The 20,387-nt window shown below is 32.8% G+C and overlaps 1 protein-coding gene across 1 annotated transcript; it reads right to left on the reverse strand.

The window, feature by feature from the left end:
- Positions 1–2,170: 2,170 nt before the first annotated feature.
- LOC139866237 (DNA mismatch repair protein MLH1) lies at positions 2,171–9,245 on the reverse strand. The gene is made up of 16 exons (XM_071854418.1): positions 8,880–9,245; positions 8,505–8,677; positions 8,329–8,401; positions 7,881–8,015; positions 7,560–7,770; positions 6,555–6,703; positions 5,888–5,986; positions 5,098–5,167; positions 4,861–4,990; positions 4,617–4,711; positions 4,430–4,538; positions 3,813–3,978; positions 3,566–3,727; positions 3,067–3,217; positions 2,750–2,910; positions 2,171–2,396 (listed from the first exon to the last, which is right to left on the reverse strand). The coding sequence occupies exons 1-16, from the start codon at positions 9,135–9,137 to the stop codon at positions 2,352–2,354; spliced, it is 2,187 nt and encodes a 728-aa protein (XP_071710519.1). The 5' UTR covers positions 9,138–9,245; the 3' UTR covers positions 2,171–2,351.
- Positions 9,246–20,387: the final 11,142 nt, after the last annotated feature.

Raw genomic sequence — 20,387 nt, forward strand, 5'->3', positions numbered from 1 at the left:
CTCCGATGGATTCGAATACAAAACTACGAGCAGATGAAGGAAAAAGTCTTCAAGATGTTACCATGTATCGAAAGTTGGTCGGAAGTCTTATTTATCTAACACTAAGCCGGCCAGACATATCTTATGCATTTGGAGTGGTTTGTCGATACATGAGCAATCCGAAGAAGCCTCACCTTGATGTTGTACGACGCATCTTAAGGTATGTTAAATGCACTATTAACTTTGGTATTTTATACAAGAAAACAAAAGAATGTCACGTGACTGGATATTGTGACGCCGATTACGCTGGAGACTATGATACACGACGGTCAACAACTGGATACATGTTTAGTCTTGGATCGGGAGTAATATCATGGTGCAGCAAGAGACAACCAACTGTATCCTTATCAAGCACTGAAGCAGAATATCGATCGGCAGCATCAGCAACACAAGAAATTACTTGGTTGAAGCAACTAATGGAAGATCTTCATCAATCAACAGATTATCAAGTAAAACTTTTCTGCGATAATCTATCAGCTATTCGATTAGCAGAGAATCCAGTCTTCCATGCAAGAACAAAACATATAGAAGTGCACTATCACTATGTTCGCGAGAAGGTCCTTGAAGGGGAGATCAAGATGATGCCAACAAAGACAGATGAACAGGTTGCAGATATATTTACCAAGAGCCTAAGTAAACCGAAGTTTACAAAATTCAGAGAAGCACTTGGAATGGTCTGCAAGACATCGTTGGAAGAAAATTTGCATTGAGGGAGAGTGTTAAAATACAATGCAAATTTAGAATAATATGGAATTAGTAAATGTATATGGGTAAAATATCTAGATATTAATATGTATATGAAAAATATCTAGATATTAAAATGTAAAGAAAAATCTAGATATTTCTATGTGTAAGAAATATCTAGATATTTATATGTATAAAAATATCTAGATATTTATATATCCATGGAAATATCTAGTTTCTAGAAACTTCCATGGAGTAGTATAAATATAGGTGGTGGGTTCATTTGTGTAAGGTGTGAGAGTTGTGAGGAAGTGAAAAAGAGTGAGTTGAGAAGTAGAGAAGAAGTAAGAAGTGAGAAGAGTGTGAGTAGAGAAGAAAAGCTTGTAAGTAAGTAAAATTGTAATTGTATTTTGTATTAATAAAAGTGTTCTTTGTTAAGTTTCCCGGTTAAGCCTTAGTTTGTGTTTAAGTTCTTAGTGCACTTGTGTTGTTCTTATTATATGGTCGGCTCTGCCGCCTAAGTGATACATGGTCGGTTATACCGCCTAAATGATATATGATCGACACTGTCGCCTAAGTACTATTGTGCACTAAGAATTCATAAAATTAAAGGCTAATCAACGTCAAAGTGTTGGTGTAGTGAGTCTAGTATAGTCTAGATCCTCTATAGTTGGTGTGTTGGGCTCGTCGAAGCTTCCAACAGAGAGTTATAGTATGAAATGTTCCAAGATAAGAAACCAATGCCAAAATATTGTTTTTTGTGCTTTTTACCAATATAGGGAGTATTAATTATGCGTTACCTTAAATTCTTTTACTTGAACATTTCAAAAATCAAAGTGATTAGTTTGTAAAAGAATTGGGTAATTATCAATTTTAATTCATCTAGTAGACATATCTGGATTTCAGAGTGTATCGAGCTCCGGCAGACGTGGTTGTAAAAGGCAGACGGCAGATGGTGAAAACAACTTATGAAGATAAATCCGCATTGCTTAGTCCCCGCCTAATCATTTGTAGTCCAACCCTACTAGGCCTAGTTTGTGTTAGAAGTCACTTATCAACGCTAATAAATGCTGACAAAACGGTCAACCGAAAGCTAGTCAGAGCCGGTCAACGGGTGAGAACTTGTCAAATTCAAATTTATTTGGTAAAAACCAGTCAAATTTGATCAAAACAGTTGAATAATCCCACGACTATTCCCTATATCAGTCCCCAACTAGTCCCTATACCTCGATTAGCGACTTTTACAACCATGGCTGCAAAACGTTTACTCCATACAACTTTTAACAATAGATGTGATCCGATTCGTACACCATCACTTTTTAGCTATACACCACCAATTGTGCTATTGTACTGTACAATACTACGATGTACATTTAGTGCTGTATGGCTAAAAAGGGTGGTGTACAGATCACCTATCTAAAGCAAAGCGAGGGTCAAAACGTTAGCAAAAACTCTCTCTACCATTCTATCAAGATTACCTGATGAATGCTTTTCGAAAATCAGTGACATGAACTTATATAAATCAGCAACATGAACATGTATAGTGGGAGCCTAAGAATATAGAATGCTGATATAACAACTTAGCTATCTACACAGCATCATTAGCTAACAAACAAACAAGGGTATCTCTAGCATCTTTCGAAAACCTTGTATAGCTTCTCCAAAGAGGCCACCTATACAAAAACCAAACCCAACGTTACCACTTGTACAGGAGTCTGCAGTTGTAAATACAAAAAGTTACTTGTATCTATATATGCTACTGCGAAAACAAGGTCTCACACGCCATCATCTCATTTACTTTTACTTTTGTTTAACGGTTTGTGCTACAAGTATTAAAAGAAAAGTGATGAGGTTTTCCTTGTTCAGGTGACTACAAGATTTGAACATGAGACTTTTGCAAGGATCTGAGGGTCCTAACTTAGTGATGGTTTGCTAATTGCTACAACTTTTCAAGAAAATGAGAACTAGTTATCACGAAGACGCAAACAAGACTTGTGGATACAAAGGATACAAAGAAAATTGATACCTGCACAAACGTTCCATTAGTGGCCATTGAAGTTGGGGGCTTAAAAAAAAGCCGCATGGAAGGAAATAGAACGTGTTGTATTGACCATTCTCGTTGGGCCCACGCATTCTCGGCTTCTGAAAGTAGCTCGTTATCAACTCCATCGTCCACCATATCATTTCCTGAAACATAACATCTTTCAAATTACCATTACCATCTCTAGAAAAAAAATTATAACAAACTAAAACACTCCATAATCACTCTTTAATCACATTTAACAGATTACGTTTCCAAATAAACAAATTACTATGTATTGCATTACTGAAGAAGTTCCGTACCTCCTGAAACATTTTCTTTCTGATGGCCTCTATTATAAAACTTTAAACCATCACCTGATGGATTTGGTAACAGAGGTGGATGTAAAGCGTAAAAGTTACCAAGAGCAGCAGCTATCGTTTGAAAGCAGATTTTTTCATCATCCCAAATCACCTAAAAAAAGGCACAAATTATGTAAACACATACTCCTTACATCTCAAAGCAACTGGGAATGTGACTTTTAACTACATTCCACACATATCGTCGTTTAGCATACTATTGCAAAGCCTGTAAATCAGCAGATTTTTACATTAAATTGCCATATAAAGATAGTTCGAGTTTAGTTATTTTCTGATATATGTTTGTTAGGTTCTGTTGTTTAGTATTCTGAATAAATCAGGCATGAACCAATCTCTGTACTTGTTTATATAATAAGAAGTAGAACAAACTCATTAAAATAAAAGTTATTTGTGATATATATGTATAGGCATATACTTATTTGTGTACATGTATGTAACTTACATCATTTCCCAGACATAGAACAAATTCTGGAACACGATCCATGTCTGGTGTGTGCTGGTCAAGTATTACAGGAAGCCTTGACAAATTTCCTTGTGGGTCCACATGAATACCGAAATATTCATCAAGCATTTCAGCCTTCTGTATAAGTAGTTTCGTGTTCATCTGTGTTTTAAGATAAAGAAGCAGCTTTAGAAATAGAATTATATAATGATGCTCAAACTATAAACTAATTAATAGATAATCTTACTTCAGCAATCTTTACTTTAAAGTCGTCATTTTCATTTTCTTCTGTATCCGGATCCTCCTCCCTTAATGCCAGAGTGATTAATTCTTGTAGTGGAGCAGGATCACTTAATTGTATTGCATTGAAATAACCAAATCGTTGCAGAACCAGTTGGTACATGAGCTCTTTGCTACAAAATGATGGGTGTCAAAAAAGAAAATATATACTGCGTAAGCTGTGGAACTAAACAAAATTAAATATGAAGATACATGAGGTCCTTTTAGCTCTATAACATCGTGACCAAATTAACTACATCATATCTACCTTTTAATCTAGGTGTGCAAATTAAAGATTCATAATAACTCGTGGATATCTTCACGAAGCTAATATGTTGAAAAAATCCCAATTATGTTTATGTATTTAGACAATTAAGTAAAGTTTATGTTTATGGTTTTTTTTCCTTTATTTACACACATAATATTAAAAAATTTATTTGTAAATGTATAAAAAGTCCTATCCAATTAATCCCCGAGTTGCAGATTACTCTCTCCAAAGTACCGACAGTACTCCCCGAGTAGCAAGTATGGACTACCAAATTGAACATTTCCTTAGAAAGCTAAAACACAGAACTAGTATATAACCTCAAATTTACAACATTCGCGATATATAGATGTGTATTGTGCTGAAGGAGAGCAAAAACATCATCGGCCATTCCAACATATGTGCAGTTCCGTACAATGTCCAAAAGACCTAACAAAAAAGTTCACAAAGCAGTGGCACGATCAACGTAAGATTATGCATTGTCAGCAAATAGTTCAATTAGCATACCTGAATGGCAACCACGTTCAACTTCATTGATAAGCTCTTGAACACTCGTAAGATCAGCAGTTTCCTTCGGATTCCTCCTTTGTCTAATAGAAGACCTAAAGTCAAATCAAAGTGGTCAACATTTCGGTATTCAAAATTAGATCCAAACTTAAAAGTAAATTACAAAGACGGATTAACGATTAACAATATAGGCCATCAAAATTCAAAAAAGTTGATTCGAATATGCCTTGATTGTTTATCCTACCTCAAAGAATTTAGGCCATGATTGCTTTCAAGGTTCTTAAGAGTTTTTGCTTGCATATAGGCATGCAACCTCCCAGAAGGATCTTGTAAATCCGTCCGTACCTTCTTGTATGCATATATCTTTTGTGAACCTCCAATAATAATAAAAGAAAGTTAGCAAACCAAGAGATATAGATACGGTAATATATATGATCAAACCTAAACAAACAAACAAAAAAAATAGCATCAGTTAGCATACCAGAGGTTGATGTATTTATAGGAGAAACTTTGTTTGCAGCTACCGAACTGACAGGAGAGCTATCAGCAGGCTGTTAAGCACATGAAATATCAAATATGATATAATAGCTGAACCAAAGAAAAGGACTGACATTATAGTCAAAAGGATAGCTGGAAATAGCAGAATAGAACACATCATCATGCATTCATGAATAACGGATGGAAGAACTTAAACATCGACTTTTCAATGTATAATTCTGGAAGAATGTTTATATTAATACACTGTCCTGATAAAACGTTCTTTTCTTGTTCTTAATGATAACACATGAGCAAGCATGCATGCATGCATGCATTAATTACACATGACTTCTGCTTATTACATACAAACTATACATAGTTACCCTCATATTCTTTTTCCCTTTTAATAGCACAAAACAAGATATTTATGATAAGCATTCCTTTCAACAAAATTAAAGAAAAAAATTACTATAGAGGCCATTTGCGATGACCAAAAGAAAAGGGCATAAAGAAATTGTCATTCACAGATGAAATTAAAGAAACTATTCTAAAACCAACAAAGGCCTGTATGGTAGGTTAAAAACAATCCGATATTATTGGATCTTCTTCAGTAGTATTAGTAATTAAGAGATGAGGTCATACTAACTAATATCCTATTTAAACGTTTCCTTTTAATCATATTAGTTCCTTCAATATATAACGTATTTTGATCATTCATATTTTATAACTTGATAAATAGAGCAACATAATAAATGATTAATTTACAAAGTAGAATACTTGTGAGAAAAGACAACCTGTTCTTGATACGTGCCAGCCTCGTTTAAGCTTCTTAGCTTCATTTCTATTGTTGATTGTATCCTCTCAATAATAACCTCCTGGTTCAGAAGGCTCACCTGCAGAAACATTTATGTTTTAGTTCAGAATTAAAAACATATATTTTCACTTAGATAAAACCTCGAGCATATAGAGTATATAAACTTATGTATTTGACCTACTTTGACCGATTTTGACCGAATAAATACGAATTTGAACTAATGGATCCGGCTTTGGCCGACTAAATTGGATTTTAACAACTTATACCGAATAAACTCGTGGACTACATCGAAATCCCAACCAGTCGGGGGACTTTTACATAATCAATAAGGGTTGCTTTATACGATTAGTTTACCTACGTACGATTATCATAAATTCAAACAGACAGGCAAACAGACAGTCGAAGACACACTAATGTCATTTTATACTTAAAAATGTGCAAATAATGCACAAAATATCATTTTGCTATGTTCACGAGAGCACCATTTGCATTTATGATGTTTCCTAATCAAGCTGAATGTTCACTACAAAGAAAGAATTGCTAGAGATATATCGAGACCTTATCTGTTTAACTTTTCACACATAGGTCAGTTAGACAATTGAGATAGTTAGATAAAGATTAATCTATAAGATGATAAGAATACATACCTCTCTCTTTGTGGGATGCACATTGACATCAACATGCTCAGGAGGCAAGGTAATTGACATATATATGAAAGGCTTTGACGCTTTGGGCAAAGTTGCAGCATAGATTATTTCAATGGCCCTCTTCAGAGCAGTACACTCAACTAATCTTTCTGCGAAAAACAGACAAAAGTAAATAAAAGCCGGAACCATGATCTGCATTTGAAATCAATGTTAGCATAAGTCAAAGTTCAAAGTTCCATGGTGGAATTAACACCCAATTCCATACAAGCAAAAAAAGGTGCTAGAGCCTACTTATTGACATCAGTCTACATAAGCTAAGACGAGATAAAGGCTTACTGTAGCTTTCTAGGAAGCAAAAGCTCGGCAAAATGTAGGTAAATTCTGGTAGGATACAACTATTCTAGGTACGATTCTATTTTTATTTTTATATTTGAATTTTTTTTTTTTTTTTTTTTTTTTTTTTTTTTTTTTTTTTTTTTTTTTTTTTTTTTTTTTGTAATAGCTTCTGCTAATGAACGGCATCTTTACTGTCCAAACCTAACTTGACACCAAGGAATACTAGAAGCAGCGTTGAGCATCGAATAACTTACAAGGATAACAAGGCACTGAACTTTACCAATAAAAGGTAGAGACAAAAAAGAGAGCAGGATATCATCGATGCTATTAAGAGTAAATCAATAGCCTTGAGAAGTCAATAAGGTATATATGACTCGTGACGCTAAACTAAAGCAGAAACGTTAAGCAAATTGATATTTACAAATAGCAGACACAAGACTGCATAGAGTAAAAGAGCCACCAAGTGAATATATGGTATATAGTATATAGTAGTAGTATAAATGGACATACAAAATTTTAATATGATTGCATATATTTATGTAAACTAGTAGGGAAATTATGTGAATGATACCCTCCAAACGATACAAACCCCTTGGTAAACACTTGCATGAAAAACTATCAGCAGACTAAACAATTTTGGAATTGCGCTCTCAGTTGTGCCACACATACCATTGATAAAGAGAACCATAGTAGTCTTCTTCGCAGAGTAATTAGAGTCGGATATGAAGCCATCCATATCAAAAACTGAATTAGATAGATCAGCATCTGATGCCTCTATTTTTATCATATTGCGAGCAACTGAGACCCCATAAACAGATCTGATAGCATCAAGCCTTGAAGGCATAGCAACTGAGTGAACATCAGCTGTAGTTGCACCATGCTACAAAAACATGACATAAACATGCAGACCATTAAAATGGTAATAAATATGCCTCCCGAGTAGAAACACTGAGTATTATGTAAATAAAAACAATTACTTAAACTACTTACCTTCTTGCAGAAGAAGCTCACATTGTTGTGATGGATCGCAAACCGACTTAGCAGGTCAACAATCTTTGGATAATCGTCAGCAGAGTTCTTCAGAGTTTTCATTCGAGCAATCATGTTATAGAATAGATTCTCAATCTGGTAGAAACACACACATCATCCAATCAAAAGTAGATCCCTAATACAAATTCAGAATCTTACTAATCAAAGAACAAATTAAAGTCCATGTCCCTTTGTTTACTACTCTGTAGATTTTGTTTTCTAAATGTCAAAAGTGGTACAATGTAACATCCTTCACGAAGATACAATAATCCCTCATGCCAATTTAACAAATTGTCCATACCACACACACATCGAAACGTACTCCCTTTCAAATCACCATACATTATGTTATGACTTTAAATAATATCAAAACCAAAAAACAGCGAATATAAAAGTTAGAAGGTCTCACCACTATTTGAGTCCCCTTCACAGCAGCACAGGGCCTAGGTTCATGCTCCATCACACCATCTCTGTATGATACCCTAGTACAATAAAAATAATAATAAATTAAAAGTAATAAATCTATATGAATTGTGAAAAACACCACAAATTTGAACAAAAGATCAAAATAAAAAAATAGCATACTTATAACCATGCAATTGACCACTTGTTATAGTAGTGACTGTAACATGAGCAACATAAGTCATGCTTGCTAATGCTTCACCTCTGAATCCCATTGACTTAATTGACTGCAAATCTTCAAATGATGACAGCTTCGATGTCGTATGCCTCTCACATAAAATCGGTAAGTCCTCATACTGTAATAAAAATAAAAACATAAAATAAAAATAGAAAAATAAATAACTTACAAAATTGACAAAAACAAATGCACTAATTAACACTTATTTATATACAGAATCAAACAATTCGGATATGTAACATCTTAAATTGGTTGAAATGAATGAATATTGCATATTAATTGATAGAAAATTGTAAAAGTAACAATAGTTAGGGTTTTACGAGGATTCCGTGACCGTCATCGGAGACTTGGATGAGTTTGAGACCACCGTCTTTAACAGAAACATTAATGGAGGTTGATCCGGCATCGAGGCTGTTCTCGACGAGCTCTTTGACGGCGGAGACAGGGCGTTGGATGACTTCACCGGCGGCAATTCGGTTGACGACGGACTTGTCTAAGCGTTGGATTCTAGGCGGATCTTGTGGTTGAGGTGGATTGACTCTATCTGTTTCCATAGGTTGTGGTGGCTCATATTCCATGGCCGGAGTTGTGACAGTCTACCACCGTGAAATGTGTCGCCAACAGTAGACGATTAATTTGGCGGCAATGAAAAAACACAGAAGAGTTCGAGTAAACGATCTCGGCTAAAGCTCTAGAGTCGGCTGCGTTTACAGAGCTCGGCTGCTCAAGTTCAAAGTTTCATTTAGCTTTTTCTTTTAGTCGTATTTTTTAAAAGCAAACTTCCATTTAGTTTTACCACTAAGGGTACGTTTACTTGAGTCTAATTTTTAACTTTTATGAAAAACCTCCTATAAAATTAAAAGCTTAATTTGGATAAAACAATTTAGAGGTTTTTTAGATGAGAAAAAGCTCCATCAAGCTCAAATTCTAAACGCCATGAAGACTAGCGTTTAAACAATAAAAGGAGCTTTTTGGTTTTTATTTACTGTCATACCCTTCCGGCCTTCCATTTAATAGAAACCCACTTATAATTTATTTATTACTCACACACCGTATGTATTTATGTTGTTTATTTAGCCTTGTATGGCTCAACTACAACTTGAACTTGTTCCGATTATCCTTCAGCTTTGATAAAGTATTTAATTAATATATTGTTGTGAATATCACAATACTTTTATTACTTGTTGTTCTAGACCTGAGAATGTGACGAAAGTAAACTGGAAGAAGAAATGATTATAGATTTATGTTAGTTCTTAAAAAATATTGCTACTGAATGCATGTCATTAAAAATTAGTATTATTATATAATGTTCTCAAAGTTTGTTAATGGCTATGTTTTATTGAATTAAATTAATGATATTTAAGTGTTTTTTACTATTGTCTATTTTTGTAATTTTACCAATTTTTTAACAGTTCCAGCTACTCTTCCAAACACCTAAATAAATCTAAAAAGATCCAGCTTCCAGCTACCGGCTTACAGCTTTCAACTTCCAGCAACAGCTTTCAGCTTCTATCTAACAGCTACTAGCTAGTTTTGCCAAACATAGCCTAAAAATTATCTATCGATTTGATTGGAAAAATCAAAGAGCCAATGACTTTACGGTATCGAGACCACTCTTATAACTTTGAGATTAAAGGTTCGAATCATGCTTAGAATATTTCGTAGTATATATATATATATATATATATATATATATATATATATATATATATATATATATATATATATATATATATATATATATATATATATATATACCCAAAACACCAAACCCTAAACCCTAAACTTTAAACCGTTCGTGTTAAAAACTCAATCTAAATCCTAAATCTAAACCCTAAATCTAAACCCTAAACCCTAAATTTCTAAACCCTAATATCTAAACCCTAATATCTAAACCCCAATAGCTAAAACTCAACATACGCTCGAAAAACACGATAATTGTTATATATTACTTCTTCGAGCGTTTTCCGCCAAAATAATAACATTCATCACGAAGTGTCTCTACTAAATGTTCATATTTTCATCTCATCTATAATGTTCGTGAACAAAGTTTTTTCAAAAAACGAAAAAAAAAGTTTTTGCTTCCCCCGATTAGTTACTTCCCTCTTGATCATACCACTATATATATATATATATATATATATATATATATATATATATATATATATATATATATATATATATATATATATATATATATATTACAGTATTAGTATTAGTATTAGGTGTTAAAAAAAAACACCATCACATTACAACAACAAAATTAAATCTCACATATGTGAGATACAGAGGCGGTGCCTCATGAAGTCCAAAAGGGACCATGGCCTACCTAAAGTCCAAAAGGGACCATGGCCTCCCTAACATTATGGGCTACTGGTGCAAATTTATGATATTTTATGAGCTTAAAACTTTTATTGCTTAATAGGCCCTCCTAATTGAAATCAACTTGGCCACCGTCCGGAGGTTCCTCAGCCTTGAATTCCACACCAATTTTCAAATCAGATGGTGACGCGCCGCCCCAAAATTTTCAATCGTCGAGGGTTACTGATGCAAGTTCCTATGCTGAAGGTACAGGTATCGATGTAGGTAAAAGCACGTGATCCTTTCTGCCCAGTTTCCCATTCTCGAGATGTTCAATTCCAAAATAGGCCAGAAGCCTTTATTGGGCCAGATCATTATGGTGAGTTTGGTATGACCAATCAGGCCCCAAATGGGCCGGACATGGGCTCAGACGAAAGGCACGTGGGTGACCCTAGCCTAGAAAATATGGATTGTCTTGCATATACCGCGGTTGTTCGTTTTCGAGTTAATAAAAAGAAAAAAGTACCTCCTTTGATCAAAAGTCGTTTTATTAAACATGTGTGGGGAAGGTATAATATGAAACGAAACCGTCGTCGAGACAATTTTCGGTGGCACGAAAGATACTTTATCGAGAATGTGATGAATGAATCGGATGAGGATATTGGTTGCTGCTCGTGTGTGACGACCCGGAAATTTTCGACCAAATTTAAACTTAATCTTATTATGATTCCGACATGATAAGCAAAGTCTGTAATGTTGAGTCTCGAAAATTTTGGAACTATGTTCATATATTCAATTACCATTTGACCTCGACCATTCCCGACGATTCATTGAACAACTATTTGTGAGTAGATATGTATATAAATATAAATAAATATATGTACATAAATGTTATTAATCGTTGTATGAAATTATTATTATAAATAAATATGTAAAATAATATACAACTTAATTGTTAGAAATAAGTATGAAAAATGATGTAATTAATAATAAAATGTATTGTTAAAATAAATCTATATACATAAAGTATATTGAATATATATATATATATATATGTATATATATATATATATATATATATATATATATATATATATGGTTTCGAATTCATTTAGTAAACGATAGTAGCACTCGTTCATCATTCGATGGATATTACACAAGTTAAATTCAAACTTATATTATTTTAAAATAAACGGTTAGCCAAAAATGAGTTTTATAAATTATAGGCTTATTAAAAATGTATTTAGGAACTAATTCTTGAATTTTAATTTTTTTTTTATATTTTACTTAGGGTTGGGAGTGAATAATTAATGTAATTTTTATTTAATAGTTAATGATCGAATTTTATACCATAATGACCAAAATAAATAAATATAGTTAATTTAAAAATATGGAATTTTTCTGAACACTTTTATCCGCCACTGATTTCGCCCGATACACAGTCCGTGAAAACTGTCGGTAACAAGATTACAAGAAACCTGGTTGTTTCACTGTATGTAATTGAGATACTGATTGAATTACTGTGGGGTTTTGTTTCTTCTATCCACCATCTTATTATTTACGGAATATGAATTGTATATATATAAACATATACAGATGCATGATAGGAAAAACCAAAACATCACTTGTGCTTTTCTACTTCTTTCTTTTTGTTCTTTCTTTTTGTTGAGTAACACTAAACCCCTTCTTTGTTTGTTGATGATGCCAACAAAGAACAAAATATAAACTTAGTTTTAATTCCATCCACAAAACTATCACCCTTACCACCATGATCGTGTTCCATAGTCACCCTTTTCAAAATTCATTTTTACTAACTACAACCACATCATCCTATCACCATTCACGTACAACAACAAGCAACCACCCTAGGGAGCACCACCGATCACTGTTTCGTTGTTACTTTTGCAGCTACTACAACGAGTATGTTTCATGTTTCTGTTTCCTTCGAAAACCACAACAAACCATGTGACAACCCGGAAATTTTTGACCAAATTTAAACTTAATCTTTAACGTTTCTGACACGATAAGCAAAGTCTATGAAGTTGAATCTCAAAATTTTGAATTATTCAATTACCCTTCGATTGTTCTCAATGATTCGCGAACAATTATATGTAAATAGATACATATACTATAACTTGAAAACGTAACAAAGTGTTAAGTAAATGATACTGTGCATTAAACTTATTGGTTTGATTATCTGATTGATACATATTCAACTACGAAATTAAAAGATTATGCCAAACGATTGAATTAAAAGATATTTAATGAGTCTCTTAAGGATTATGATATTATTACGGGTCTCTGTTGTGAGGTTCACGTTGATTTGGGAAATCATCCATTCTTAACGGTATTCGGAATAAATGGTAAAGTGTTTGTTTAAATAACGTAATTTGGACACATACAATAATAAGGAATATTAACTGTTGGAATTAGATATATGAATAACTTGCGATATGTATTTTAAAACGTGTTTATTAATATTGAAAATATATATTTAATAATACGATAAAATAAAATATTAACTTGGTCATAAAAACGAATTGTTATTATATATATATTAACAATAGCGAGACGATGATTTATAGAAGTAAATGACCAAAATACTCTAAAGTTTAAGATATACTTTGAGTGGTATAGTTTAGGGATAATTTAAGGCTATATTTTAACAAAGGTACGTGACACGAAATGTAAAATACAAGTTTTCTCAGCGTACGAAAGGAAATTTGAAAAACCAGAACCGGTACATAAGTCGAGTGATGACGTACAACTTATCGAAACAAAAATTATAAGTCAACTATGCATGTGAATTTAATATAATATATAATTAATTATATAAATTAAATATATTATATATATTATATAAAATTATGTCGACAAACAAAAAGTTAAACGTTTGTGAGCTGGATCAGAGGGCCATGCGATCGCATGGCTTTGAAGCACAAATCCCATGCGATCGCATGGGGTACTTTTTCAGAAAAGGTTCTATAAATTGCTCAGTTTTCACACACTTCTCTAATCATATATTACTCCGTATTTATTTTATTTATTATTATTATTATTATTATTATTATTATTATTATTATTATTATTATTATTATTATTATTATTATTATTATTATTATTATTATTAAGATTAATATTATTATTAATCTTATTATTATTAATATTATTAATTAGTATTATACATAAAATACTACGACGAGGTTATGAGCGTGTCACTTTCAAAATGGTTTTCAAGCGGGATAGAGCTAAAGAAATTATGGGTTATTGCCAAGGAGGTTATGGGTAATGTTCGGGGGTATATTTGTGAATCAAACCTAGTGTTTATCATCTCCGTTACGTCTACGTACTTTCCTACAATATTGAATCTCAATACTGATACGTAAGCACTCATATTTTATCTTTTATATATTAATTATGTATCCATGTCTAGTGCTCGAGTATATATATTTATATATGCTTGTATGCAAAATTTCGTCGTTAAACAGTTTATAATGAATCACTAATTAAATACATATATTACTGGTAAAAGGTATATGATATACATGTTTTTGGAAAGCTGGCGAAAAATCAATAACTTTTCATTTAGATATCGAATAGTTTCGATGAACGGATTAAAAGATATGATCAACTGAATTATGATTGACGTTAATTAAAATTGCTTTTGAATCTGCAATTAAGATTTAAACAACTTGTTTACGAGACTGATAAAGTGAACTTTTAAATATTACCAACCGAGTAAATGAATCCTTATATAAGGCACGTCTCATTTTGTTGAACTATTGTCAAAATTGACTTTTTGAAATGACTTTGGATAACTATCATATGTCGATCTCGAGCATTAGGATTGTGATACACTATGACCTAACCTAGCTTGATAGACATTTATTGACCGACATATGTTTTCTAGGTTGAGATCTACGATTATTTGGTAATCCGAGTTTCGATCACATTTTGGTGAACGACTTTATATGCTGCTAAGGTGAGTTTTATTTGCTCCCTTTTTAATTGCTTTTGCAATCTATATTTTTGGGCTGAGAATACATGCACTTTATTTTTAAACGCAATGGATACAAGTACATACTAAATCCTACACCGAGTTTGAACCGAAAATCCCTTAGCTTTGGTAACTAGTAACTGCCAGTTATAAGAACTGGTGGACGCGAGTAGTAGTATATGGATCCATAGGGCTTGATATCCCCGTTCCAGCTAGAGCACTAGCCTTTTAACAGACGTATGCTATTTGAGAAGCATACACGTTGGTTTGCGTGTATTATTAAGATGATTATACAAAGGGTATAAAGTATATATACGTTAAGTTTAGTTACCAGGGTGCTCAATTTTGTAGAATATTTTGATAAACGTTTCTGGACGAAACAACTGAAATCTTGTGATCCACCTTTATATACAGATTATATGAAACAATAAAACTATGAACTCACCAACCTTTGTGTTGACACTTGCTAGCATGTTTATTCTCAGGTTTCCTAGAAGTCTTCCGCTGTTTGCTTATGTGTTAGACAAGCTATGTGCATGGAGTCTTACATGACATATTTTTCAAGAAAACGTTGCATTCACCAAATCATCACCATGTATCTTATTCTGACTGCATTGTCAATGGAAGTATTATTGTAAACTATTATTTACAGTGATTGACTATATGTAGAAATCATCAGATGTCGAAAACCTTTCATTTAAATATTCATTTATGGTGTTTTTTTTAAAAGAATGCAATGTTTACAAAACGTATCATATAAAGGTCAAATACCTCGCAATAAAATCGATGAATGACGTGTTCGTCCATATGGATTTGGAGGATTGTCACAGTTGGTATCAGAGCATTGGTCCTAGCGAACCAGGTCTTGCATGAGTGTGTCTAACTGATAGTTGTTAGGATGCATTAGTAAGTCTGGACTTCGACCGTGTCTGCATGTCAAAAGTTTTGCTTATCATTTTTGTCGGAAATTACCTGCTTATCATTCCTAGTCTAGACACGTTTTACTGCATTGATTACATGAATAGTGTATAGACAAAATTCATATCTTAGCGTATCTGTTACTGTAAACTTATCCTGACATCTTTCGAAAATTTCTCCGTGATTTATGGAATTTGGTATTATATATACATATGTAAATTATGTATTGAAGAATACCAAACTAAATTCTATAATCTAATTCATATATAAAAAAAAAATCATCTCCCTAATTATACAAGATGGATCCCGTATCTAGTTCAAATTCCTTAAACTCTGACAGCTATTCCGATATGGACATTCACCTGAACTTTGAAGAAAGTGTAACCGGAATGGATCAACCAATTAGCCATCATCTATTCTGGATGAATTGGGGATGAGTTCGTAGCCTACTTAATTATTGGAGACAAGAAGAAGGCAATCCCTTCCATCCACCACATTGCCCTCTTGGCGAAGAACCTGAAGCACTTACCGGCGAACCTGTTCGTAATACCATTTTCTCTCTCATCTCCAGAATATCTCGTCATGATCATATTCTCTCTCAAATTCTGGATCTTATTCATCCGCTCGTCCGAACCGCCAATCATCCCGGTGTAGTAGAAGAAGTCAATGAGCTTCGCGCTCGGGTAGTGGCTTTGGAGAATATGGTGCAAAGGTTACAAGCACCAGCAGCATCACCGGCATCAACAGTACCACCGACAACAACACCAACAGTACCATTACCACCACCAACAACATCCGCATCGCAAACCTCAACTTCACAATCTGTTCCACGAGCATCAACATCATACGCACCGTAGTTACCAAGAAATACCAGCAACAATAACCGATGAAGTATTAACTCATTTCCCCAGAAGAAATTTTATGTATATTTAATATATATGAATTTTGAAATCAAAATAAATCTTTTCGTACCAAGTTATTACGTGTGAATCTTAACTGGTAGGTACTACTCGGTTAATTCATATTACTAATATGCTATGATGTACATCCTTCGTTAATGACTTAACCATCGTTAACTACAATCTCTGTTTCCAACTCAATGAATTCCATTTCATAATAAACTAAGTATATTATTCAATTATATGGTTGATTTTATACTTTCATCTTCGATGTATTCGAAACTTTCTAGAAGACATCATTCGTACCTTGCGAAGTTAGCAAGAGTTCCATGAGCACCAACATGATTCACTGAGAAAATATCAATAAAACCGAGTATTGATTACATTAGTGAAATACTCCGTAAAGATTATTAAATCTTTAATGTTTTAGAGATTATTCATTTCTAATTCAAGTCAAAAATCAAATGAGCTTAATATGATATTAACTCATCAAATCTGTATTACATCTGAAGAAAATATACATACATATATTTTCATAAAGACGGTAATAAAAATTCTTTTGTACAAAATATTACTTGTGAAATCTTTAACGGGTAGGTAATTCCCGGGAAATATATAAGTTCACAATTAATATGTTATACTGTACATTCTTCAACTTTGATTCAAAAATTATTAACTATGCTCACAGCGATATACAATAGTTTCCATACAAATTCAATTACATATTCTGATATTGACGGATCAGAATCCAAGTCAAGATTTAACGGGTGACATCATTCTTAGATCTCTACATCTTTCAAAGCTATACTTTGACTTCAAAAATGTGAAAGATCCTTTAGCATTGTTATTACTGAAAATAACCTTGCAATTTCTTTTCAAAGTATCCAGTATTATCAACCGTTCAACCAGTCAACGACGACCTTTCAGACTTGTAACTTTGGCATATACGTTTTTGTTATCGGGGAATCTTTCATGTTCCACCACATTAGCAGTAAATTTACCAACAACTTCATTGATCTTTGACCTTCCGAAAAATCCTTATACTCATTAAAACCGTATCATGTACTCATCCACATCTTGTAACGGCAATTGCTATACCAACTATCAGGAATTAGCAATCAGTATTTTGAAATCTTGTATCACGTCTATGCCAACAGTTATATGTGTACATATAACGTCTACCTCCTAGACTTACATACTTCGTATGTGAAGTTTCCGAAAAACACCCCAAACTACGAAACTAGTTCTCCGAATTTTGGAAAAATGTTGATGAAGCAGCAAAAACTATAAACGACCTTAACAGTCAAAAGTTTGATGAAAAAGAATAGTATGGTGGTAAAGCTGAGAAAAAGAGAAGGTTTGGAATTGAAAAACGGATTGAGCAGACCATGAAGGAGGCTGTGGACAAATCACAAAGACTAAATCTACCTTCAAAGAATCCAAATGATTCAGTGTCTGCTAAAATCATTAGCGAATACCTTGCTCCTTACTCTAAAACCGTTGCGAACAATATTCTTCATCATCATCTTATCTTAAATATTCTAAGATATCATCGTATCTCCCATTATAAATATCCTCCATATTTCTGAAGATATTTTTCGAAACCATTCTTATCTGAAATCATTACCTCTTCGCACTATCTGTGTTACATCATAAAAGAAACTATTTTAGCTTCTAAAATCTGAAAAATTCGAAAAAATGGATGTTTTGAAGTAATGTTGGGAACTGAAGCATGAGTTAGTATAATATAATGACACTTGATCAACGTGATTATATTACAGTAAGTCATGTTGAGTTTCTAAATGGAACGTGACAAAGGTTCACAGATCACACCCTCATCATAAACCATGTTACATAACTCTTTCATTCTATATAATCTCTAAATATATCAAGAAAATATATTTCTTGATGATTCGGTCTTTTCCGGATATTCTGGTAATTTGACAAATCAAGATCGTGTCATTTCAATTTCTTTCTTAGAACATTAACTATGTTCATTCCGAAATCCATACCTACGAATTCTGGACCATTATTCGCTTGACTTAAAGTCGGGAAGAGAAAACGAAAGCATGAAGCTCCGAAATATAATGGAAAATATAAAGCCCGAAAACAACCCCGAAATTACAAACCGTATATATCAATGCGTATAGCAATATAAAGACATGGGAGAATGAAAAACAATATAACATCAAGGTAATAGTAGAAGAAAATAACCTCCTCTGGTGGCAGATGAAAAAGAAGAATGAATGATATGATAGCCAAGAAAATATCAAGAATCAGAACTGGATGAAGCATTTTCACAAATCTTTTGTAAGTATGAAATAAGAAAGAAGATTATAGGAGTGGTGAAAATAAATGAAACGGAAGAGGTTAATTTATAGCAAAATATTAGACATAACTATCGAGGCAGATTACGCATTTAATCAAAGGAAATCCTAATTTCCTTAAATTCCGAAGAATCAAATATTATTTAAATTATGAAGATTTTCTATTCCTTAAATTCCGGAAATCAATCGTTACTACATCAAGAGATAAGACGAATCTCTATTCTCCATTTCACTCTATTACGATAACTTCTCACATACGCTTCGAGTAATCGGATTATTTTATCCGTATTATTCAATGGTGATAAAATTCTATTTACCAACTCATATTTGTCATGAAAACATTTTTATTGTCGGCCATGACGACCTCACTCAAATTTCGGGAAGAAATTTCTTTAACGGGTAGGTACTGTGACAACCCGGAAATTTTTGACTAAATTTAAACTTAATCTTTAACGTTTCCGACACGATAAGCAAAGTCTATGAAGTTGAATCTCAAAATTTTGAATTATTCAATTACCCTTCGATTGTTCTCAATGATTCGCGAACAATTATATGTAAATAGATATATATACTATAACTTGAAAACGTAACAAAGTGTTAAGTAAATGATACCGTGCATTAAACTTATTGGTTTGATTATCTGATTGATATATATTCAACTACGGAATTAAAAGATTATGCCAAACGATTGAATTAAAAGATATTTAATGAGTCTCTTAAGGATTATGATATTATTACGGGTCTCTGTTGTGAGGTTCACGTTGATTTGGGAAATCATCCATTCTTAACGGTATTCGGAATAAATGGTAAAGTGTTTGTTTAAATAACGTAATTTGGACACATACAATAATAAGGAATATTAAATGTTGGAATTAGATATATGAATAACTTGCGATATGTATTTTAAAACGTGTTTATTAATATTGAAAATATATATTTAATAATACGATAAAATATAATATTAACTTGGTCATAAAAACGAATTGTTATTATATATATATTAACAAATAGTGAGACGATGATTTATAGAAGTAAATGACCAAAATACTCGAAAGTTTAAGATATACTTTGAGTGGTATAGTTTAGGGATAATTTAAGGCTATATTTTGACAAAGGTACGTGACACGAATGTAAAATACAAGTTTTCTCAGCGTACGAAAGGACATTTGAAAAACCGGAACCGGGACATAAGTCGAGTGATGACGTACGACTTATCGGAACAAAAATTACAAGTCAACTATGCATGTGAATTTAATATAATATATAATTAATTATATAAATTAAATATATTATATATATTATATAAAATTATGCCGACAAACAAAAAGTTAAAAGTTTGTGAGCTGGATCAGAGGGCCATGCGATCGCATGGCCTTGAAGCACAAA

The sequence above is a fragment of the Rutidosis leptorrhynchoides genome, chromosome 9 (assembly GCF_046630445.1).
Source record: "Rutidosis leptorrhynchoides isolate AG116_Rl617_1_P2 chromosome 9, CSIRO_AGI_Rlap_v1, whole genome shotgun sequence".
NCBI classification, from domain to species: domain Eukaryota; kingdom Viridiplantae; phylum Streptophyta; class Magnoliopsida; order Asterales; family Asteraceae; genus Rutidosis; species Rutidosis leptorrhynchoides.

Coding starts and splice junctions, on each gene's coding strand:
- LOC139866237 (XM_071854418.1), bottom strand. CDS start 9,137: ATGGAATATGAGCCACCACAACCTATGGAAACAGATAGAGTCAATCCA. Junction 8,402..8,504: donor GGTCAATTGCATGGTTATAA/GTATGCTATTTT, acceptor TTATTGTACTAG/GGTATCATACAGAGATGGTG. Junction 4,712..4,860: donor CATGGCCTAAATTCTTTGAG/GTAGGATAAACA, acceptor ATTTGACTTTAG/GTCTTCTATTAGACAAAGGA.